This window comes from Megalopta genalis, chromosome 13 (assembly GCF_051020955.1).
Source record: "Megalopta genalis isolate 19385.01 chromosome 13, iyMegGena1_principal, whole genome shotgun sequence".
NCBI classification, from domain to species: domain Eukaryota; kingdom Metazoa; phylum Arthropoda; class Insecta; order Hymenoptera; family Halictidae; genus Megalopta; species Megalopta genalis.
In genome coordinates, this window is record NC_135025.1 from 8698570 (window position 1) to 8724633 (window position 26064).

At 34.5% G+C, this 26064-nt stretch overlaps 1 protein-coding gene across 1 annotated transcript in view; it reads left to right on the forward strand.

The window, feature by feature from the left end:
* Positions 1-26064, forward strand: part of tup (LIM1_Isl and LIM2_Isl domain-containing protein tup) — a 95118-nt gene that overhangs the window by 44489 nt on the left and 24565 nt on the right. The window contains exon 2 of the mRNA XM_033476971.2: positions 21507-21693. Coding sequence (XP_033332862.2) covers positions 21507-21693 — 187 coding nt within the window. The remainder of the gene's footprint in view (positions 1-21506; positions 21694-26064) is intronic.

Consider the following 26064-nt stretch of genomic DNA (forward strand, 5'->3'; position numbering starts at 1 on the left):
TACGTAGCCAATTAATTCTTTTCTGTATCGTGTTCATTTATTTTTGTAAATCGAATTAACCATTTTGCTAGTTTTATTCAGATTGTTTCCCAAATAAAATAATACCTGCACAGATCGAAATCGTAAGTTTTGTACTCACAATTTTCAAATTTAATACGTACTTATTATACTCATTTATAAAACAACTCAAACGTCGTTACAACCAATCTTCGACAACTTTCAATAATTATTTATAAAACGTAAATCAATCTTTAAACCTAATATGAATTTTATTACAGACAAGTACAACTAGTAAACCACATCTGCGAAAAGAACAATTACGTTAACAAGAATATAATTAAATCACAAGAATAATTACGATTATATTATAATGGCGAACACGATCGTCGAAAGAATTAATTTGGAGCGCGAGAATGTGTGAATATGATCTACAAAAGCATTGCAATTTCTACCTGCGGCGGCGATTCCTCCATTTCGATTCTGGTTCTCGAAGTCCGGCGCACACAAGCTATCGATCTAAATATAGACGAGGATCGAGGTGGCAACGAAAATTCCGTTGTAAATAAAACAAAATGCAAAGGTCGATGGTACAACAAATATCTGGCGTAACACTGCTGCCGGTGGATTCGTCACCGCGAGCAAACATCATAAATCCGAACGTTCCATATTTATAAGAGGCGAAGCGGCCGAGAGTCGCATGGTCGCATCGGCATCGGCATCGGCATCGACGCGGCGCGGTGCGGCGCGGCGCGGCGCATCGGTGCATCGGCGCATCGTTGTATCGGTGCACGGCGAGCACTCGAAGATGCGAGGTGGTTGTCGTCTCTGGGAGCTAATGGGACGCCGCCGACACTCTCCTCTCTTTCGAATCTCTTTGATCCTGACCGAACTTGCCCTTGCCTCTGCCTTCGCGACTCCTGTCCTCCTTCTGCTTCTCCTTGCCCCTCCTTGTTCCTGATTCCACGTCTTGACCTTATCCGCAGCCTCCTCGGGATCTTCATGGTGGTCGCGAGTCTCATACGAGTTTGGTCTTGTGGGGAGACGATCCGGCAGAAATGATCAATTTTTGCGTCGCCTGGAAGCCCCGATCATTTGTCAAGTTAGTTTGTAGGGGAGAACAGCTGCGAACGGGACATTACCATTATCGCAAAATTGTGAATCTTTCCGTAAAAAAAGAATTATACTCGTCTCGTTGCTACATTCCGCGTATCTAATCGAACGTAATTTGGAACCGCTACCGGTCAATACGTAACTATGGCGGACAGTTAATTTCTGTTTACGCTTGAAAGCGATATTTTCCCTTCTTCTTTTCTTTCTCGTTACGTTGTACGAAGCACCGAAGTGTGAAGTCTCGTTTGAGTTTTGATTTATTGCATTCGATCAGTGATTTCTTCAAGATCGTTGGATAGTTTTTCTTAATGTAATAATTAAAGGAGTTTCACTTTTAACGTTGTTGGCAAGTTTATATAAATGAATATTTACAGAATATTTACGAATCGGACATTATCTGCTACGTTTATATTTTTGGGATTTATTTAAAGTTAGCTTGTTTATTTAAAGTCTTTTAGGTTCGTTTAATGTTTGTTCAATTGATCGAGAGGATATAATTTACTGCAGGAGTCGCTAATGACCTCGAAGTCGATGCGACATGAAATTCCGAAAAGAAAAGAAAAAGATTGTTAGTTAGCGAGTTATTGAAAATGTCTTCAGAACGAAATCGCGTTAACACTGAAATAAAGAAAAAAGCTGTAAATGAGGTTGTAACTTTTGGAGTTTCGATAAGATCAACAGCTAAAGCTGTTTAATATGAATAAATCGGCGAAGCAAACTAAAGAAACTAAATCGTTTAGGTTGCAAGAAAGAGTATTTACTATTTGATCAAGTTAATTGTCTTTTTAATCGTTTGTGAGCTACTGAAAGAATCTTTTGTCGCAAAGATGTAAAGAACATTTGTGTAATTTAAAATACTATGTGTACAATAAATTCTCCCTAATTGACTTTCAGCTTGTACACAAAAATGGACAATTTGGGAAGAGGAAATACGATTATTCGAGTCTTGCGGCTCGTTTTTATAGCTGTTAACAATCGGTAAGTATAAAAACGAGCCGCAAGACTCGAATAATCGTATTTCCTCGTCCAAAATTGTCCATTTTTGTGTACAAGCTGAAAGTCAATTAGCAAGAATTTATTTTTTTTTAAATTATTTTATTTTTTTTTTAAGTGCATTCTAGCCCATTCATCAATTAGGGTTGTATTGAATGGGACAGGCATATTCATGAATGAAACGGTGTAACGAAAGTACAGTAAATTCTGCCTAATTTACGCTCAGGTTGGGAATAAAAATGGACAATTTGAGGAGAACCTTGCGGCTCGTTTTTATAGTTACCGATTGTAAACAGCTATAAAAACGAGCCGCAAGGTTCTTCTCAAATTGTCCATTTTTATTTCCAAGCCGAGCGTAAATTGGGCAGAATTTACACTGTTTCATTCATGAATATGCCTGTCCCATTCAATACAACCCTAATTGATGAATGGGCTAGAATGCACTTCACAAAAAAAAAAAATTAAAAGAAAAGCAAGCGATCGTAGGAGAAAATCATTGACACCGTGCATTCTCATAGTAAAAGAACTATTCTTTCGAACGTTTCAAACTAGGATTAGGTAGGTCCTTTAGTCTTTTTTGTCGTGTCCTAAACAAAAGTGTCCCATTCATGGCAGTTCTCCCCTACTTTCTGTAGTTATCGTAGCTCTTCGACCCGTGATTGTGATCTCTCTTCCTTTCGGTTTTTGAGCCGCTCGCACGCTTCTTCGAAGCGTAGACGAGACGGGTCTCAATTATAGTTTTGGTTTTAGTTGCATGAGACAGTTACACTGTACCGATATAATTGTTGATAAACAATATAATCATTTATTAAACAGAATAATCGTGTGACAATATTAGGGAAATTTAAGTTGTATTACTTCATGCACGCGAATGTATCAAATAATACTGCAAAAGCATTTTTATATGTACGCTATTGTAGTTGTAAGAAATCATTGCAACTTTTATTTTTTATTTAATCAATTTTATGTTCGGAGAATGTTCATTCTTATACTTCGACACCTGATGAAACTAACTGAAAGGAATAAAATAAATTGTTTTCTTGAAAATTTCGCTTTGTTTATGTGTTCCGTGATTTAAATAAATTAACATATGCAAGGTAATTCGTTAAAAATGTATTTCTTTCTTTAATAATGCGACTACGCCAAAAATAAGATAACAGTATTGTTGAATCATTCTGAAGTCATTTTTAGTTATTATATTATTAGTAACTGTAACTGAAATCAATAGAAAATTACGGAACTATAAACAATCCCTGCTGATAATTGCAAAGAAAAACTGAAATTGTCCATTGAAATGTAACAGTAATAATCCGAAAGCAGATTTAAAGCACTCTACGTTGCACATTGTTATCGGGATACGCTCTTTTAGTTACATTTCTCACTTCCAATCATTTTTAATTGACGTGAACAATTAGCGTCGCTATTAATTCTCGCATAACGGTAGCTGAAACATTCTTGGGGATTAACAAACGTGCCAATTAATATAGAGGATACATTTTTATGCAAATCTACATTTTACAATCTGACTCATAAATAACAGCTTTGTGTAAAAATCTAATTTCTCTAGCGAAGCTTCTCTTTCGTTAAATAATTACTGCGTTTTATACCAAAAATGAACAAATGCGAATGCAGATCTGTTTTCTTCTCAATGAAAATTTTTAGACCTTTCGCTGATTTTATTGGAATTGTACGCTAAAATTAAAAAATGTATTCGATTATAATCTTCAAAAAAAGTCTATATAATTTCGACAATTTAAAAATGAAAAGTGTAAGTCATTTTGACTTGCACGGTAATTTTAACAATAATACAATAATTACAGACTCAAAGTAATTTTTACATTTGTACTGATATTTAAACAAAAACCGAAAAAAATCTATATATTTCTATCTCCTATTATTTCTAATACAGAAATATACAAATATGAAGTTTCGCGTTCAAATATCACTAAAAATATAAAAGTTACTTCGAGTCTATAATTCTGTGGATGCAAGAAAAAACGCCACATGTCACATGTGTTCACTTTTAAGTTATTGTGTCGCTTAAAGTTCTGATCGCTAATGCTTGATATATTAGTAGTTCTTCAAATCGCATAATTTTTGTGAGCTTCTCGAATTTGTTTTCGCGATTTCTATCGGATAAATACGTAAATCCTGTATAAGCCACAGTTCTATTAACGCATTAACTGAAATTTTTTGAAATCGTGGCTCGACGCGTTTTTCCTCATAGCCACAGAATTATTCGCACCGCCTGTATCTATCGACTGAAGAATAAGACAAGTGATTTGGCTCGATTGTGAAACGGTCAATCCGTTTGAAAAGCTGTCCGAATATTATCGTTAATCGCTGTAGCACATCGAACCGTATCAGAGTCGTTACTTCGCCAAATTCTATACGGTATACTGCCCGTAACAAACACTATGCAAAGATCCCCGATCTAATGATTAAAACCAATTAGAGCCGGATTCGTTCTTTATTCCCGTGATTTTGATCCAGGTCAAATTCCCGGCCGTCGCGGTACATGTGCTTGCTCGGGGTCCCTCCTGCTCCTTTTCTCTCTTCTTAAATCTTATCCGTGCACAGTTGAAACCTTTCAGGGTGGCCGTAAATCTCAACCCTTTTCCATGCGCATTTACATCTGGCTGTACGCGCGCGGCGACAAAACGAGAGGAAAAAAAGGAAAGCTCATCTGTAAGCTTATCCGCGCTATCGTGTACAGCCAGTGGACGTTCTTCTTATTTTCCAACCGGTTGGGAAACGTTTCAGGGGTCCCGTGTTCTTTTTACCGGTTCCGAGGTAAAATTTCTAGAAGTCGGAAGCCGGAGGGGACGCCTCGTTACGTTCCGCAACTCGTAAAATTATAACATCGCGGCGACTCATTTACAAAGTGTTAATTGTACGTCCCTTCTTTTTCTCCACCGTGAAACGAATTTTGCGCTGTGTTACGTCCGACTTCGTCGAACATGATACAGGTCTTTGAACGTCGACGGTCGGGTCAATCGTGACCCTTGACAGCGTGTTCTCATATCGGAAGTTCTATTCCGTTATTCGCGACATTACACCATGGCGAATCATTCGATAAGCGTTAATTGTTCGACTATTCCGTCGGTGGAATAGATTTTGCGGTGTTGTTTGTTGGTTCGTTGAACTTAGCACGAAGGTCTTTCATTGTAGTCTTGTCTGTGAAACCGTTGTGTGTGTTAAATTTTTGATAAATCTTGCGATTTTATGAAAATGTTCGTCTATCGATCTGCCCATGCTAACAAGTAAATGTTTAAACGATTTATATCGTATTCGAAGATGCTTTTTTCGAAAACTGCGCTATCGATATTTGATAAAGAATGTCTTGTATTACAAGACGAGTATAATTGTCTGAAGAATAATATGCAACAAATTGTTCAGTGGGTCGAAATTGATGTGATTTGTATACACAATACTGTCGTGCAAATGCACTAAACACATGCACATAAGGTAATTGTAACCTTGTCCTCGTTTCTCCTAGATTGTTCTGAAATTAATGACGTATTCTTTGCATGAAGGGCGACAACGCATCAACAAAAAGTTGCAAATTTTGTACAGTAGCTCAGTATTCCAAACCACTGTGAAAATAATGTTTCGACCTCCGCAAAGAAGACATTCAGAACTGCAGAATTTTCCTATAATATTTCTAATAGAAACGTGACCTCGATAAGAACAGTTTAACACTAAAAGTACCGAGATCTAAAATCGACTGGTGCATGCGTTGCCTTATAAAAATTGTAAGATTGATTTAATTCAAATTTTTCATAAATTTTACCATACTGTGTAATAAAGAAACGTATTCAGCGATTTCCAATGAAAGCAGCTTTATTATTTCAATCTTGCGCTGTTATTTGTGAGTTTGCCCAGCATGGTATGCAGGACTTTGAATGCCGACGACTGGGTCAGCCGCGACTCTATATAGCATATTTTCGTATTGAAAGTTGTATTTCCATGTTCGTAAAATTACGTAGCGACGAATCGTTTAATAAATGTTAATTGTTCGTGCTTTTTCTACGGTGAGACGAATTTTGCGTCGGTCATTCCGAGTTCGCTGAACTTAGCATAAGGACATCGCATAAAGGACTTCGAACATCGATGACTAGGTCAGCCGTGACCCTAAGGACCGTATGCTCATATTGAAAGTTGTTGCATTTCTGTGTTCGCAAAATTACATTGCAGCCGTAGCATTTAAATTTTATTATTCATAAAATTTATTATTCATAATATTATTCACAATATTATTCATAACATTATTCATAACATAATTCATAACATTATTCATAACATTATTCATAATATTATTCATAATTATCATTCATAACATTATTCATAATATTATTCACAATTATCATTCATAACATTATTCATAATATTATTCATAATTATCATTCATAACATTATTCATAATATTATTCATAATTATCATTCATAACATTATTCATAATATTATTCATAATTATCATTCATAACATTATTCATAATATTATTCATAATCATCATTCATAACATTATTCATAATATTATATTTATTATTCGCAATAAATTATCATGAAATTTAATCATTCATTTTTTCTTCTGTGAAACGAATTGTGCGCTATTATTTCTGGGTTCGTTGAACTTTCCGTAGAGGACTGTGAGCATCGATAACCGGGTCAGCCGTGACCCTAGGCAACGTGAATTTTCATAACGAAAGTTGTATTCCCTTATTCGCGGATTATGACAGCTGCGAATCACTTGCCACTTGTTAATTGTTCCCCCGTGTTTGTTCAATGAAAAGAATTCTTGCGCTGTTATTTCTCGGTTCGTTGATTCTTGCACAGAGGACCGTGAACATCGATGACTAGGTTAATCATGACCCTAGGCACCGTACGTTCACACCAGAAGCTGTATTCCCTTATTGGGAAAATTGCGAAGTCGCGGTAAATCATTTTCCAAGTGTTAATTGTTCCTCGGTTTTGTTCGGTGAAAAGAGTTTTTGCGCTGTTATTAGTGAGTTCGTTGACCCTTGGATAGGGGACTGTGACCATCGATGACCGGGTCACCCGTGACCCTGGCCACCGCGCGCATTCGAAGTGGAACAGGAGATAATGGATTGGTATTTAATTATACTAATTATTGGAATACCAGTCTCTCTCTCTCTCTCTCTCTCTCTCTCTCTCCGTGTATATTTTTAACTTGTAGAAATGACTGAGATTCGACGAACTAGAATGTAAACTGAGAATATAAACATTTACTTTATTTTTATTTTTATTTAATTTATTTATTAAAAAATATATAATTGCTATTATCGTAATAAATATAAATATAAGTATAAAAAGATATGTTAAAAAAGTATAAATATAAAATATATAGTTGCCATATCATAAAATGATGTGAATGGCGACTCTGAGACGCCACTAAAAATTGCCATGCAAATTTACAAAACAATTTTCACAATACCATATTTATCTGTATCCAATAAGGTGTTAAAAAACGAAAATCTTCAATAAACAATTTGTGATTGTGTAAAATAAAATAAGCATTTCAGAGCAACTCTATAGAATATTCGTAGTATTTGAAATAGTTCAATGGCGTTTTAATTGTTAATTTTGCCTTTCAATATTTGGCGCGCAAATGAATAAATCTACAAATGAAATCGATTGTTCGAAATATCTGACGAACAATGGAATTTACATAAATAGAGATTCGTTAACGTTGAATTGAACATTTAAAAAAAATGTAAAACCGAGAATAAACTATATAGTTCTTAATATTTTTATATAAACGCCGTAGGTTTTGTTATAGGAGGCGCGAACTTCTATAGTTATGCTACTTAAACCAGTTATTAGAAGATAGGACTCGTATCGTATACATGTAAGTACGGTTATTATCATGCAGGTTAGTGCATGTTGGATATAGCGTGCGTTATACTTATCGAATGATAATGTAAATTACAGTCTGTTCAGCCTCGTTTACACGGGTACGCTGATGAAGTCGAAAAGATTGATACAAACAAGAAAACAGGAAAAGAAAAACGTATTTTTAGCATTTATAGTGTTTCAAGCTTCTGTAAACAAGTATTCATAGTGTGAGAAACGAAGCTTCGACAAATAATTTAACGGTTCAATGAACTTCAAAAACACCTTGAAGTGCATAGCATAATTTTTTAACGTATGCAAAGATAAGCTTTAAATATTTCAAATACTTAAACATATGGAAAATACAGGATTGCAGGAATAATATGCGAAACAGATTTCATTATTAGACAATTAGTTGCAACAATAACGTTTCAATAAATTTCCAAAACATCTAGAAGTGCATAGCATAATTTTTTAACGTATGCAAAGATAATCTTTAAATATTTCAAATACTTAAACATATGGAAAATACAGGATTGCAGGAATAATATGTGAAACAGATTTCATTATTAGACAACTAGTTGCAACAATAACGTTTCAATAAATTTCCAAAACATCTAAAAGTACATAGCATAATTTTCTAACATATGCAAAGATAATCTTTAAATATTTCAAATACTTAAACATATGGAAAACACAGGATTGCAGGAATAATATGTGAAACAGATTTCATTATTAGGCAATTAGTTGCAACAATAACGTTTCAATAAATTCCCAAAACATCTAAAAGTACATAGCATAATTTTTTAACATATGCAAAGATAATCTTTAAATATTTCAAATACTTAAACATATGGAAAATACAGGATTGCAGGAATAATATGTGAAACAGATTTCATTATTAGACAATTAGTTGCAACAATACTTATAATAACGTATTTTATATGTACAATAATATATTGTAATAACAGTTAAAATCGCAACGATTGTTTAATTTCTGTTGGCATTATTAAGTAAGACATTGGAGAATTTTCAACTAACGTTCACTATACTTTTGTGACATATGGAAAATACAGGATTGCAGGAATAATATGTGAAACAGATTTCATTATTAAACAATTAGTTGCAACAATACTTATAATAATGTATTTTATATGTACAATAATATATTGTAATAACAATTAAAATCGCAACGATTGTTTAATTTCTGTTGGCATTATTAAGTAAGACATTGGAGAATTTTCAACTAACGTTCACTATACTTTTGTGATATTCTCATAAAAATGATCACTCAGCCAGTTTTATTATACTCGCAAATATCTATTTATAAAACAGATCTTTTAACATTAGAAAATTGTGCAAATAATGTAGAAAATCGCAAATTACAAGTAAATTATCGAAAAATTGCTGGATACTTGAAGCAACAGCTGAATCAACCTAAAAATTAGTTCAAGAAGTAACACTTTGAAGCATGTTCAACGTTTCGTTTCGCGAATCGATAATGTTGCTGATTGAATTTTTATGGGACCTCATGCCCCGATAGATTATTTTACGAGGATTATATAGCTGAAAAGAAATTTGAATTTTATACCAAGGTTCAGGGAACGATAATAGCATCGCGAAACCTATCTGGAAGCTCGATAAAACTGTTTAATTGGTCTCATTGTGGAAGATGATGAATAGATCTAATCAAAATTCGCTGTGATAGTATGTAAAGGCCTAAAACGAAACGGACTTATGAAATAGGTTTATATGCTTCGTGACTGTAACCACGGCACCACAACTACGTTTATTGGAACGACCACGACTACGCTTACATAATAGTTTCAGATTTAAATATAGCGCCTAAAATCTTGGGCCACGCATGATCTCTCCTTACATAAACCCCTAAATAATCTTCATTACTTCTCGTATTTCATTCCTGACGTTTACTGCTCTCTTTAATAAGCCTCCGAGGAATTTATGCCGGCCACGTGATTCTGCTCCGTTCAATTAATATTCGAGAAATGACTTTATCATGCATTTGTGTCATATACATACCTGTAAAACACACGGTAACGAGAAAACTGTGCCAATAAATGATCTATCGCTGGACTGCGGATTTTATGCATTTATGGCGAATATGTGTAGCTGACGTATAAAATTGCGAGGACGTAAGAAGAATTTAATAATATTGTTACACAATATTTTCAAGTTATAACAATTATTGTTAGACAATTGTTCCAATCGCGACATCTTTCGCATTGCGGAAAGACCTCGTCATGACGTCACTCGGACGAATAATATTGTTACACAATATTTTCAAGTTATAACAATTATTGTTAGATAATTGTTCCAATCGCGACATCTTCCACATTGCGGAAAGACCTCGTCATGACGTCACTCGGACGTCCTTATATATTTTATATGTTATATTTATATCCGTCGCGTACCAAAAGTAATATAAAACCAATCGTGTAAAATGTAGAGTTGCTTAATCCACCGTCCAACAATTATTAACAGAAGCAATTTATTTTGATTTGATCGTTGCTTACAATCGGCTCGAAAAATGTTTATTTTGCATAAAGATCCGCGGTCCGTTTATCAATGTACCAAGCATCGAGAGACTTAATAGATTCACAAAAATAATCTATTATTTGTTTTCATGAAATTAATATAAATACTGTTTACAAACGCGGTATGTTTTCGCGTTTCTTCTTTTAAACAATGACGGCTGTTGTTGTAGAATAGAAGCTGTTATTATAGATACTACAAATTATAATTTTAGATATCCTGTTTAACAATTATAGAACTGTCTTTGAGGACTCAATATTACTTCAACCGAAATGTATACAGTCAGTCTAAAAAGTCTCGGTATACCTTTCGATGTGCGATAACTTTTCTAAAATTGGACTGAACGACTTGACTTTTTTTTCGATCACAGAGGAACTAGTGTACTAGACAATGACTAAAACGCTTTTTCTTTCTTTATTTTGCTATTGCTTGGAATGCAAAAGAAGAGATTAGAAACTCTAGTTTTGTAACTTTTTTATGTGAGCCTATAACGAAAATTTAAAAAATGTCTTTCGTAGATCTCGGTAACTTATATGCATGCAGAAAATACAAAAAAAAAAGTTTACTGCAGTTTTAAGAAAGTTATTGCGTTTCGAGACTTTTTTGACTGGCTGTATGTAAGAAAGAGTTTCAGAATTGCCTTTATGTATTTAGTAATATAATGATTTATACAGCATTCGATTACAACTTACAATTTATGATTAAAAGTGAGAGATAAGAAATCATTTATTCAATCTTCGAAAGATTCCATTTGATTCAAATAAAAGGAAACTCCTTTCAATCTTTCGCAAATTCTTTAAAGTATTCAATTGTAGATAAACAGGTTTGCACGAACGCGTAAAAACCAGTTTACTTGTCATTCATTAATTCACGCTGCTCATTGTTAGACATTTCAACTCAGTTAGGGTTGACAAACAGTGAAGTCTTGTTTGTAAAACCGTTGCGTCCGTTAACTTTTTGATCAATCTTGTGATTTTACGGAAATGTGCGTCTATCGATGCATCCTAACAAGCGAGTGTTTAAACTATTTATATCGTATTCGAAGATGTTTCGTCTGAATGTGATTTCCGTAGCTATTTTTTAAAATACTAATTAACAATCTCGCGTCTCATAAAGGTTCGCTAACTCCTTATTCTTCTTACGCGTTGAAGATTAAAATTGAAGAATCGTTAAATCCTGTGAGCAAAATCCTCGATATTTAAATTGTTACAACTTCGTGAAGAAAAGTCAAATAACAGTCTAATCTATTTTAAAAGCAGCTTTGACTTTGAGTTATTGTTGCATTTTTCTGTATGCGAGATGGAAAATGAAAATGGTTTTTTTTCTTGAAAATTTTACGAAGCTTAAAAAGTTCTTTCTGTGAACAAATGACTATGGACTTGAGAATTAATATCTTCCCTTTAAAACAATCCCATAAACATCGATGCCATCGATATTTTCGCGGTCGTTTTATTGCATTTTTAATGAAAACTGCGCTATCGATATTTAATAAAGAATAACTTGTATTACAAGACAAGTATAATTGTCTGAAAAATAATTTGCAACAAATCACTCAATGGGTCGTGACTTACAGTTTTAACAAGTCTTTTTATATAACACAATTTATTAATGTAAAAACTACTCGGAAGAGTGATATAGGAATTTTTAGTGGTGCCCCAAAGTCGCCATTCGAGTGCAAAGGATTAAGAAAATGTAAGTAAAAATATTGCTCTCTGTCAAGCGGCTTAAAATGATCTCTTTATCGATCCAAATGAAGACGATCTTTTCGATTGAACGATGAAGACGATCTTTTATTCTTCACCTATATTTTATTATCAACAGGCCGTGGATCTTTGTGAAAAATACAAATTATTTACGTCAATTTCGAGAAGTAAGAATTAATTATGGATTTCATTCTCTCTTCAATAATTCGATACTTCTTGCTATTTCAGGTTTCACTTTACTCAATTTTCTGCCATAAATACATAAAGTCCACAGTCTAATTATTAAATGTTCGCAGACATTTTAGTTCCCCTTTTTAATCATGCATGTGGACTGTGAAGTACAATTTCGATAGCTACACATGTATAATCCCTGCCTATTTGCGCAACCGTTTGACGAAAGGAAATATTTGAGAATGGGGGATAATATTTTTCATTCGTGAAGAGGTAAAAAAATAAATATGCAGAAATATACGAATATCATAATTTTTGTCAAGCTTCTGTTTAAATATCACTAAAAATGTGTGCTATACAATATACTATAGCTGCACGTTAAACACCATATTCCTCGACTGTGAAGCTTATCTATGTACGTTTATCTAATTAACGTATTTACATATCATGAGATACATAGATGAAGAGTTATAACAATGTCCTCTTAATAATTTTCTTATACACTATAAACTTGTTCAAACTATGTTATTCAACATGCTGTATATAGTTATACGTTATACAGTAAACTCTCTCCAATTGTCCCTCAACTTGTAAATAAAAATGGAATTCGAGTCTCGCGGCTCGTTCTTATAATCCGCGCGATATTGTCAACCACTCTAAAAAAATTATCTATTTTTGTTCAGAGGGATATAATTGGTGAGAATTTACTGCAATCATATTCCTCAGCTGCGAAGGTTGCCTCTAATATTAACGTATTTGCACATCGTGAGATAATTATCACCAGATACACGTGACAAGTTATAGCAATGTCGCTCACTATACTATACTTGTACCTTGTACACTCTATACCATAACTTATAAAGCCTGCCAATAAAGTCTCGGCAACGACTCCGTTGTACCCGCACCCGCGTTAAAATAAACAATAAACGAGCACAGAAATGTCACCCACAAAATTAAGCTAGGTTGCAGCAATTCACACGTGCAGGACGCTGCATCCCCCAAAGCTCGGCGACCCTTCACCTCTTGCTCCCGCGCATTTAATCGCAAACTGCCAAAAACTCCGTGCGCGCCGTACGAAGAAATATCCGAACAAAAGCTTCGATCGTGTACCGACGCGTTCGCAAGAGAATAAAAGTCGTTTGAAGGCCTCGATATCTGCGAAGAGAGGCTGCGATACCGCGGAATGACTAGCATTAAATACAAAGAAAGCCCACGGGACAATATTTGAAATAAAATACCGTGGATCGAGCGGCGAATAAAAGGGAGAATCAGCGAAAGAAATAAAGGAGGAGAAGGTTGTCGCTTGGACGAGGGGGGAGCGTCGGGGGGGAACAATATTGCGACAGCCGTCAGATTTAGGAGCAGGCAGAAAGGACTGACGTGGATGGTGTACCGAAATTTATCGAACATCTCGCCGGCCCGCCGATAAGGCGTCTCTCAGCTCGGGGCTGTGGGGGACCTCGGACGCGCAGAAATGCATTCGCGAAACGAGAGACGCCGAGGAATCTGCGCCGACTCGATGGTTTCAGCCTCGGAAATCTGGGCGGAGTTTCGGAGCTACCGAGCCGGACGCGCGCCGCCCAGCTTCGTCTCCTGTTCGTCCTTCTGTTGGAGCCGGTCGCCCCTCTTCGTGATCTTCCCACCCTTCGTCAGGATTTCTTTCACGGCGCGTTTGCAGCGCGCAAACGCGCCTCGACGCCGGCTATAATTTCCGAATGATGCACCGACAGTGGTGCAGCCACCGTTGCAGCCGCGGCTACATTGATGCTCGTTGCCTCTTCGACGACCGTTTCGCTTCTTTGTTCTTCACTTTGGTCGCGTCCGACGCGATTAGAAGCGGACGGTACGGCGCGCGGCGCACAGTGGAACGGAACACCTATTTTCTTGGTCGTCATCGGCCGAAATTCATTGTCGAACATTTCTCTGCAGCCCGGCTTCGTGAAACCTTCGATAAGGGATCGTGACATGAGGGAACACAAGGAAACGATACTTCGCGTTCTCATTAGGTTTTAATCCAAATGCATCTGAATGCGACTGTTAACGAAAATTCTTTGTTATCCAGTTGCTCCGCTTTAAATAATTATCACCTAAATTCTATTGGTTCGTGTTTCCATCTTATTGGGTATTTTGTTAACAACGATTTTCTACAAGAACGTTCCGACTTTGTTCAAATTTCGTCGTTTAGAAGCTGTATCAAATGAAAATCCGCCGCACTCGATATTATCATAATTCAACCGATGACTTGAAATGTTTCTCGTAATTGCACAAGGTCTAAAATACTTAAATTCGCTTCTCCAGTGGTGTGGTTTTAAGAAGTAGAATAATTGGCTGCTAGCAGCTGCGATTGATACAATGAATCTAATGCACATATTAAATCCATTGTGTTAGGTTAGCATATACGTATTAGATTTATTTTATTAATTGCAGCTATCGACAGTTAATCTTTTTACTTCTTAAAACCTTACCACTGAAGGAGTGAATTTAGATTAGATCAAAGTGAATTTTAGACTTTGGATGGCATTGAACAAAACATTAAACTATTAGTTGAATTATGATAGTATTGTGTGCAGTGGATTGTTCAAAAGTGAAGCAACCGGAATACAGAAAGACTGGCATTTTTGTTTTCTTATGCTACGATCATTTATTAAAGACTCAGTGAACACAACATTTCGACAATAAATTTTGGCCGATGACGTCCAAGAAATAGCTGATCCGGTTTTATGAAAATATCCCCATAATGACAAATTTCTTGAGTAATAGTTAATTGAACATATATATTATGATTTGCTATGATTTATTGTACCATTTGTTCATTTTTGACACCACTACGCAGCTTCAAGATGGCCTATCTCCGAAACAACCAAAACTGTTTATATTATTTCTAATTATCTTATTTATTTCAATTAAGTGATGACAGACAGAATTTGCTGCACTTAGCATGTACTTAAATTATGTCGAAGCACATTTTCCTATTGCCCATATATTTTTAAATATATGTAATTAAATATGTTCAATTTGCAATTCATTTTTTAATTATGAGTGCCGCTAAGGGCAGTGTTCGTTTTGGTCACATTTTAAAGGGTAGAGTCTTACCTTTCTTTAAAGGGAAGATCGGCTGTTACTAGGTGCTATTGGCATAGTTAGAAGGATTATTGTTTATCGATGGCCCTGTAACGGTGCAGGTGCTCCATTCGAAATTGCCAAGCAGTGCTGGAAATAGTTTATAACTTTTTAATAATTTTGCTGTGCATTGCTGTCGTAAAACATCAAAAAGTTGGACACGAATATATAATATATGTTTTCAGTGAAAAAATGTTTTTCACCGTGTTTTCGAGATAAATACTTCATTGTGCGCCGCAAAGTGGGCTATTTGGCCGGAAAAACTGGCTAAAATTATTTTATTTGTTTGTGTGAGAAGAAATGTTAACTTGGCAATGAAATGATAACATTATCTACTAGAATTTTACAAGTAAATGCACAGGCTATCAAGTCGGTAAATAGCTTTGTAAATTTTTATGAATAACCTGTGTTTCTTTTATTTTACTTTAATACAAATTTTCTTTTGTAATTATGGATTTAACCCTTACGGAGACAATCAAATTGATTCGGTTATTTGTTAGTCGCAGTGCCTGACTATCCTATTTTATTTTTAAATTTTAACTGTACAGCATTCTTTCGATTTTATAATCTTTTCAAGATTCATAACTTTTCTCTCCTGTAGTATGAAACATGCTGTTTTAAACAATTCAAGTGGAAAATTTGCGTGAAATGCAATTTATTGATTTGATTCTTCAAAGTCAATCGTCTATGTCAGGGCTCGGAATTAACCTGCATGCAACTTGAGGATCGCGAGGGCTACGCCTCCTGACTCTCGTCGCGCGTCTCGCTCCCCATGGTCGTCTCTTTCGGCTCGGAGCACCGTAGACGCGTGGCCTGTGTTTATGCATACGTATGTGTGTAGGTGAGTAGTATATATGTGAGTGTTAGGCGATCACCGGGAGCGAGACGCGCGACGGGAGTCAAGAGGCGTAGCCCTCGCGATCCTCGCGTTGCGTGCTGGTTAATTCCGAGCCCTGCTGTAGACTGAATATACAGGGTGTCCCATAATTGTGTTAACACCCGGAAAGGGGTGATTCCTGAGGTCATTTGAAGTTACTTTTTCCTTAGCGAAACTGCTTTGTTTATGAATTATTAAATTATTATGAAAAACACTGATCAATGAGAGGCGAGGATGTTAACATAATTATGGGACACTCTGTATAGACCTAATTAAAATTTAATTTTCTCTTCTTCTCTTCTAATTGCTTTATTTATTTAATCTTACTCACTTTTTTAATACTTTCAATTGCGATAGTTAGCTTATTCTCGTCAATGATTAATTATTATAGGAAAAATAAAATTTTTAGCATGCATATAGATGTACAAAATGCATTGTTTAAATTTTTGTTGAATGCTCAAATAAAAGAGCAAGAATTCTCAAATCAAAGGTAGGAAAACATAATTATTCGTATTTTTTTCATTCCAACCAATTGCAGTCATTGCAAAAATGTTTTGAGACATGGTCTAATAAATCAGTCCCATATCCTAAAAAATTCGTCGCTTGATCCAGTATTGAAAAAGTCATTCGTTAAATATACACGCCATTTACGATTATTAGAGTATAATTACTGTATATACAGTTGTATTTACAAATGAATACAATCTAAAATGCAAACTAAAACAACAAAATAACTCTCCATGAAAACATAGTCAACAGCAGCATTTCAATGAGAACAGTTTTTGTAATTTACCTACGGGAGAATTTTAATAAAATATATGAACATAATTACACACATACCGATAAAGTACATAATTAATTTAAGGTCGTAATAGACGACATTCGTTGTCGGTAAAATTCGCTGTTACTGAATTTACTCTGAATACGCTGTGTTAATATCGTAAATATTAATGTTAAAGTACCTGTACGCAGCTGTTCGTCAAATATAAACATTTATCTTGTCACACATATACCCACGTGAACGAGTGAAAATATTTGCCCCAACAGGCTTGCAGTTTAATATGTTATTTAATAATTAGTATTTGTGCATTAATAATATTTAATACCCTGGATTATGTGACATACTGGAGCGACAATTAATTGAAATTTTGTTTGCCACAAGTGTTCTACATATACAGTATAATTAATCCTTTGTGTAGACATTTCGTGCTGTAATAATTTTATAAGGGACGCAGGATCATTCGCGTGATTTCAATTATTTACTATTCGTCAAAGTCATAGTAAAAAATAATCTTCAAGTCTTGTGAGAAATTATATGTACACTTTGTGAATGTTGAGTTTAATTAATAAATATTTCCTAGTAATTCGTATATCAAGCATAATACACAAAAATGCATTGAACGTTTTTCCTTTGATAATAGTCCGTATTTAAATATAATACGAGCGTAAAGGAATAAGATAAGAATTTAGATAAGAATCTAAAAATTTAAATAGTGGATAAACTTTCAAAATATGTGATCTATCCCATGGATACAGTTACTCAGCGATGACTTTTTTAAAACTGGACTAAACGATTTGAATTCTTTTTTAGATTATAGAGGTACCAGTATGAAACAATGACTAAAATGCTATTTTTTTTAATTCAGAATGACAAAAAGAAAAAGAAAATTTCATTTCATTTCTTTCTACGAAGTTGTAAATTTGAATGAAATTCGGCAATAATAACTAGACTGCAAATCTTTATGCATTTAGACTATATACAGATTTTTCAAATGTAAAAAAATGTATAAATCAACAAGGTCTACTAGGCATCTTAATATTTTTTAATGTTTTAGAAGTAATCTTTTAATTGAACGAGGAAATTTGTCTCTGATTCTGATTTTTGTAAAATGACATTCCAAAATGGAAATTAGTATTTAATTAAGTATTTAATTAATTAAATTAGTATTTATTTAATTAAATTAAATTAATTTAATTTAGTATTTAATTAATTAGTATTAGTATTTAATACATAATCAATACATATGTCGATGTATACGATTCAGCAATAACTAGACTGCGAATTTTATGCATTTATAGTAAAATTGAGTAGTTGCAATTTGAGATAGAAGGAAAATTAAAAGAATTTATAGAAATGTCAATCTATTATTTTTAACCGATTAAAATTATTGAATAAATAAGGAACGTACCGTTCGGTTTCTATTTCTTACAACCGCTGCATACAATTTTTATCATGCTTGGAAATCCGCGGTCTATTGCATTAACGTGTTCAGCATAGTGACTGAAAAAATTATGTTTCAAATTCACTGCAATTCGCAATGCAACGAAGCATCAATCTTACATCCTCCGTAAGTGACTCCAGTAAATTGAAATTGAAACGAAGCAGCGTTAATTTTTTCAATTACCTTCACACGCTATAAATGTCCATAGATTTGCGGTCTCTGTAACAATGAGAAATTTGTTTGATCTGAGCAAAAAATTTCTCGCAATCGATGCAATCCGTACTAAATGTAAGAACGCATTGAATAGATGCGCTTGACAGACGAGCTCTTCGTACGCTTTTGTTCCCCGCAACATGTGAAGGCTCGTTGAATCACATCTCCTCACTTAAATCTCAGCACTCCCCCCTTTTTTTCGAACGAATCTCACTCTTGAAATAGAAGTCGATGACTGTAATTATCGCGAAATGTGTCTGCAGTGGCGGTAGGTATGACGCGACGTCGACCACTAGAAAACTCGTTTCGTATCGCGATGTTCGCTTGAAAAGGTTCAGCGACAATCGATAATTGCTGTCGTAATTTTTATACAATATTTCAATTGATAAATCACGGTCGAAGAGAGCATAAGTTGCGCAATTATCTGTAACCGTATATGTATATGTATAATGTACGACATGATCGTTTTGTTGATTGAATTGATTGTGCGAAAATTATTGTATCGCAGATCGAATTTAACCACAGAATGATTTCTATTTATCAATGCCATTCTGTTGGCAACGTGCTGTATTGACGAACAAACAGCCATAAAGTGGTATTCTTAATAACATAATTTGTCATATCTTTTTTATATTTATCGTTTCGTATCGAAGTTTTCTGAAAGTAGTCTTAAAATATTGATTTATTGTTTATCTTCCTCTGTGTCGGATTTGAAACAAAAAGCTGTCTTTTGATAGACAAGTGTAGTGTACGATTTTTTGTGATAAATTAACACACCGTAACTCATACGATTGTTTAAATTTAAAATCGTACGAAATCGTGTGTATTCATTTATTTTATCCACGTTTCACGCAATCCTTAATTCGATGAAACTTGATAAAAGAAAATAAATTACAGTTACATAATAACAAAGATTGTTGAATTACCGTAGAAAACTTTCTTTCGGTGTCATATAAAAATCGATCTGAAACAATCGGACGATGGTAAATATTAAATGCAAAGTATTTTAATCTTTAAATGAAAGAGACTTCAGTCGTTTATATTCAGGTTAATTCATCAGTGTGCACGAGAACGAAAATAAGCTGGCTATTAAATACATCTCAGTTGCGTGTGTGTTAGTTAAGAGTGCATTGTTAATTATGTCGTTAAACACCAATCGCAATGAATGAAAGAACGATCTGCCAATCACGGTATAATGAAATTACAGAACGATATCGCTTCAATTCAATTACTTTTACATTGTACCGCATGTATTTTAGTCGCGAATTATTATTAAAACTTCATCAACTTCAGTCATGATCGAGGAGAAGCGGCGCCAAGAAAATCTATTCGCGTAATAACTGCACTTGATTCTAAGCAATAATTTATTCCATTCGTTACATAAAAATACTGCTTTTGCTTGCAACTTTTCTGGAATTGCTTAACAATTCTCGATATATTTTGTGTGCGTGTGTGTGTGTACCAAAATTTCTTGAATAGAATTTCATTAAATACAGTAAATTCTCTCCAATTTTTCTTCAGCTTCTAATAAAAAATGGGTAATTTGGGAAGAGGAGATACGACTGTTCGAGTTTCGCGGTTCATTTTTATAGTTGCCGATTGTAATTAATTTTTGGTAACTAATTTTATCGTTAGAACTGATGAATCGCTACGAACTGTTGAAGAATGTTCGTGGGTTCGGTTTCGGGACCAAGTAAATCGAAAATACTTGAAATATTAATATCAAATTTAAAAAAGGAACTTTCAGAAGTGGAAAGATTCAGTAGACATATAGTCTGCATTTAGGCGAAATAATCCAGCAGTAACAATACATTGGATAAATCTGCAAAACTTTAACACGTTCCGTGCCGAGCTTTTTTTACTCAAATCTTCACACTTTGATAATTTACTAAAACTTGATGTATTACGTGCAATTATTAATTCTCGTACACATAACAACGTAACAAAAACTTATCAACGCCCATTCTTGCGGTGGAAATTGATTCTTTGGTTCTAAATTTCTTGTAAACAATTTGTTCAGTTCACTAAGTAAACATGCAAGCGTGTACCATCGATGGTACACGTGGCACGGAACGTGTTAACTGAGAAAGCAAGTCATAATTATACAATTTCGATTGCCAAAAATATAGCAATCATACATGGATATATGACTTAAGCGTAAGTAAAATAACGTGCACAATTACTGACAACGGAAGAGCAATTTTTTGAAGGCTTTCGAAGAGTTTAGCTATCACAGAAATATAACAAATAAGGAAGATGAAGAATTGGTACACTGTAACAGTGAGAACAGTGTTTTCAGTTTACCAGATTAGTGACATTCTTCGTGAAAATGAAACCTCAACAGTTGAACATCATTATAATTCACCCGAGCATAATCGCACAAGCAAACACCTTCGTTGCAAATTATTAAATGAATTCGCTCACTTTGCAGCATAGGGCAATGAAAATAGCGACAAATTTACTGTCATAATCTTCATCGAAAGCTTATAGAAAAGCTCGCTTTTTGTCTATCCGTGCATCTAACAATCCACGACGCATCTTCTTTTCGAAAAGACGCGTGAAAACATTTTTCTACGAATTCTCTGAAATCCAACGTCGGCAAAACCATCCGCCATTCGAGCGTTAATTCTAATGTATTTCGGATTAATGAATAAGCACGAGCTAAGAGAAACTTCTGCTATTCTTTCAGAAAACACGAGTTCGCATTGCGTGGGCTGCGGCGGGCGAATTCACGACCAATGGATTCTGCGGGTTGCGCCGAACTTGGAATGGCATGCTGCTTGTTTGAAATGCGCGGAGTGCCAGCAATTTTTGGACGAGCACTGCACCTGCTTTGTACGGGACGGAAAAACCTACTGCAAACGAGATTACGTCAGGTAACGAGGCACCTACAGTACCACTGCAACGCGACGTTTCAATTAGCACGGCAATTACACTTTTTATCCTTTTCCTCGGTGCCTTCGCTTTTTCATTCTGTTCTACAGAGCCTGCCATCCCGTGGCATTAACGAAATTTTTTACTAGTATAATGAGAACACCGTGAGACCACTTGACACCAGACAGCAGAACTTCATTCATTTTGTACGTGTCTTATGTGTTCGTTTACACGTGCTACAAATTTTCGCGTTTTACAAGAAAAAAATTATTTTCCATTGCCTGCGAGAGCAATGGCATGAAGAAGGTTTAATTTAAGGCAACAAAATTTTGTTTGCGAATATATACAGTGACTGTCGCTTAAAATTGTACGCCTAGGAATTCAGCCGATTTTCGCGTTTTACAAGAAAAAAATTATTTTCCATTGCCTGCGAGAGCAATGGCATGAAGAAGGTTTAATTTAAGGCAACAAAATTTTGTTTGCGAATATACACAGTGACTGTCGCTTAAAATTGTACGCCTAGAAATTCAGCCGATTTTCACTTATAAAACGTGATAATTGTAGGAAACGACTAAAACGCGTGTATAGACATGTAGTTCGATGCTTCTTTATTTATTATATAACAACAGTAGAATAAAACTTTCGATAATAGAACTAGCCCGTCAGTAAAAATTGTACAATACATATTTTCAATAATATTTAATACATAAAGCTTATGTTAATATTTTGTAGGAATTGATTTGATCAAATTTTCGCAAAGTCGAGGTGTTATTTTTTACCATTCTTCTTGTAAAGCTTTTTTTTAGGCTTTCTTTATTTACAATATTATGTAAACGTATTTATTTAAGTTACAGAGACCTTCAAAACGCGTTGTTTAAATTTTCGTTAGAAGTTCGCATGAAAAGAATTAAAAATACGAGTGTCATATTCGTTCGTTCATTCCAACAAACTGGAATTTTCAACAAAAATTCCGCAACCATTGCCTAGTAAACTAAAGTCTCTCGAATATCCTAAAAAAAATACACGTCATTTCGCCCACTCTGAAAGAAGTTATTCTGCTTTAAAATATGTTCGAACATTAATGCGAGTCACGGTGGATCAAACGCAGTAATATTTTTACCGAATAAAAGGCTCGATAAAAGCGTATAACCAAAAGTTACGAGTCGATGACAAGTCGTATATGAAATGAAATAATGTCCTTGGCATTTTAAAGTTCGATAAACGTTTTATAGCCGTACTTGTGAATAATGATATCACGGATAATGATAGAAAGGTGAATGTAAAAAAAAAAGTGAATGTAAAATTCATGAAAGAAAAAAATGACTAAAAATCACAAACGTAGAATTTGTGAAAGAAAAGATAAATAAAAAGCGCTTCAGGCGAAAGTTATTCCTTTTTTCAACGTAGAATGAGTTTCTAGAATAAAGAGTATACCATTATATTTATAAAGAAAAAGATCGAATATTAAGTTATTTATTAAAATTGAGTGCAAAAGACGTTTCGGTCGAAACAGATAAAAACGGACGCAGCGTGGCATAGAAAAGCGAATATCAGTCTTTTAACCCTTAAATGCATGAATTAATGAATTTTATTTAAAAAATAGGGTTATAATTTTTCAAATGAGTGGAAATCGGGAAAAATATTAAAAAAAATTATAAGTCATATCTTATAGGGTTTTTATTGAAAAATATTAATGATTCATTTTTGGTACACTATGCAAAATAGACATAAAAATTCTTTAGTTAGTATGACATATCTATAACAAAATTATAAACCACATGCATACCACACCAAAACAAAACCAACAAACCAATAAAGGAAGCATAGTACTAAATACATGTCGTAATTATTACCATTAGTGCATGTTGTCCCATTTTTGCATCAACACGAAATAAGCCCTCCATACACATGATAGTTACGGAATATAGACAAAAGTACTAGCAAATTAATAAATAAGAGCCTTACCTTTAGAAAATATTGTTTGTTTAACGAATACACCAAAATATTTCTAAATAATCCACTTCCAAAAGTACGTAAATGAACCCGCTATCAAAAATGCGCGCCAATTGGTATAACGTCAGAAAGATACAAATATTGAAGTCAAATGTCATTATTTTAGTTAATTTTTGATAAGTCAATGGACAAAGGAATCACTGCCATTCAGCCAAATGTATCGATATCAAAACTGTTGTCGGGTATCCGCGCAAAAAGTTATTGATTCATTTTTGGGACTCTATGCATTTAAGGGTTAATTGATTACGGTGTGTGCGAACTATTGGGAAAGGCGCCCAGAATGCAGGTCAACTAGTGTAAATGGGATTTTCATGTAGAACAATTGCAAAACGGTGAAATTGACGGATAAAAAGCGCGTCTTGTTACGGACACCGTGGTGCTACAGTTTACAAGAAAATCTGCTACACAGTAGCGCCCGAATGTTTTTTAAACAGTTCGAACGTTATTTACGTCCATTCCGCCCGCTTGAAAAAATAACAACAAGAAAGAGATCTGCCAGTTGCGTACGATCCAGGAGATTTATTCGATAAGATCTGCATGCACGTAGCAATCGCCAATGTTAATAGTGAAAGATTGATATTGATTTATAGCGTTTTACACGATTATTTATGTACATGTATGATCGCAATTGAAATTAGAACACGTTCTGCGGTTCTTATTTGTTTTTACTTGTTATTAGATTTTATCCAATTGTGACAAAAGTTAGTAGATGCAGTTGAAAATACGATAAAGAGTACGAGAATTTACGAAAATAATTAAATTCCATTTTCCATGAGAAAAATAATCGATTTCGAGCCTTGGATAAATTGGGAAATTAAATATATAGAAAACGTATACGAAATAAGACAAAAGTTTGTTTAAACTTTTAATAAAATATCGACTATACATGCTCGTACTACGACCTTAAAATTTATGCGAAAGCTTCTTACAGGATGCAGTTCTATAGACCAAATGCAACGCTGCATTTTCGTGTAACATATTAAACATTTAAACTTGTTTAAAAGAATATTTAAAGGGAGACAGAGAAATTGTTAAGATATCTATTTTGTAGGATATTTTAGCATTCATTATCGAATATAAGGGCTTGAGATAAAGCGTACTTGCATCGTGAAAATTCGTTAAAAAAAAGTACAGTAACATTTTACTTTCGACTCGGTCGATGTTCTTTACTGTTGATCAAAAACTATGATTAGACTACGGATTCTAATCATTTACCGGAAGATGGAATGATGGCTTTCTAAATAGAGAAGAAATTGTAAGAAATTGATGATGTTAACGTATTAATTTTAACTTATTAAAATTATTTAAGAAAGAAACAAAACTGCGTTGGATCCTACGCTTTGCAATCGATGCAGATGTTTTTTATTATATATAATAAAAATAAAAATAATATCATACTATAAAAATCTCCGTTCTGCTGATTTTAGTAAGTTTCGAGCGTTGCTGTTTGCTAGAAGCTTGTTCTAATCTTGTTTTTGGAAGACATCGATATATGTACACCCAAAAATTAAAAAAAAAAAGAAGTAAACAGAAAACCGATCGATCGCTCATGACCTGAGATGTTGATAAAAAAAAAAACGCACACACGCATGAAAAAATGAAGAAATAGCATGCCGTGGCATTCGGAAATCGATCAATAATGCAACTAAGTGTACACTAATTTCCACGATAACGCGAAAGAAACGTCGCGATGTGTAAATTCGGCAACCATTGCAGCGCGATTATCTGATAATTAACAGCGAAAAAATTTTTCCGAGGCAAGAATGTATCCGTGATATCTCGCTGAAGGATAAGAAGTCGCGGTAAAATCGAGTGCAATATGGTAATTAATGCAAAACTGGTAGCATTCTCGAGCGACACGCGATACGGTCTTTTTGGTACGCATTTGCAAACTGCTGAGATTCCAAAGAAAGAACAAAAAAAAGAGGTGCGCTAGCGGCGCAAAGAGGGAGGAAACGAAGAAAGTAAGAACTGACAGAGCGTTTCTTCGGAGTATTTTTATCTGAGATATGCTGAGTAGAAGTTGCCGGTCCGCTCCGAGAAATGCATCCGGGGCGAAACAAATGGAATTCACACGTGGTTGCATCGAACCTATGAAGTCGAACGGAAAATTGAGGGTCCTCGCCACTTTGTTAGATTAAACAAATTAAATTTTTGCCTTTTCACATTTACGGAAAGCATGTATTAGCTTGCGACGAATATACGTTAGATAAAATAGTGTAAGTCCTCGTAAATGTTTATAAATTTAAGCGAAAAAGTCGAAAATTGAAAGTTAATACTTGAATTTACACGTTTAGTATTTTAAGAGTTATTCTTAAGAGTTTATTGTTATTGATTTATAGAATTATAAAGGCGTTTCT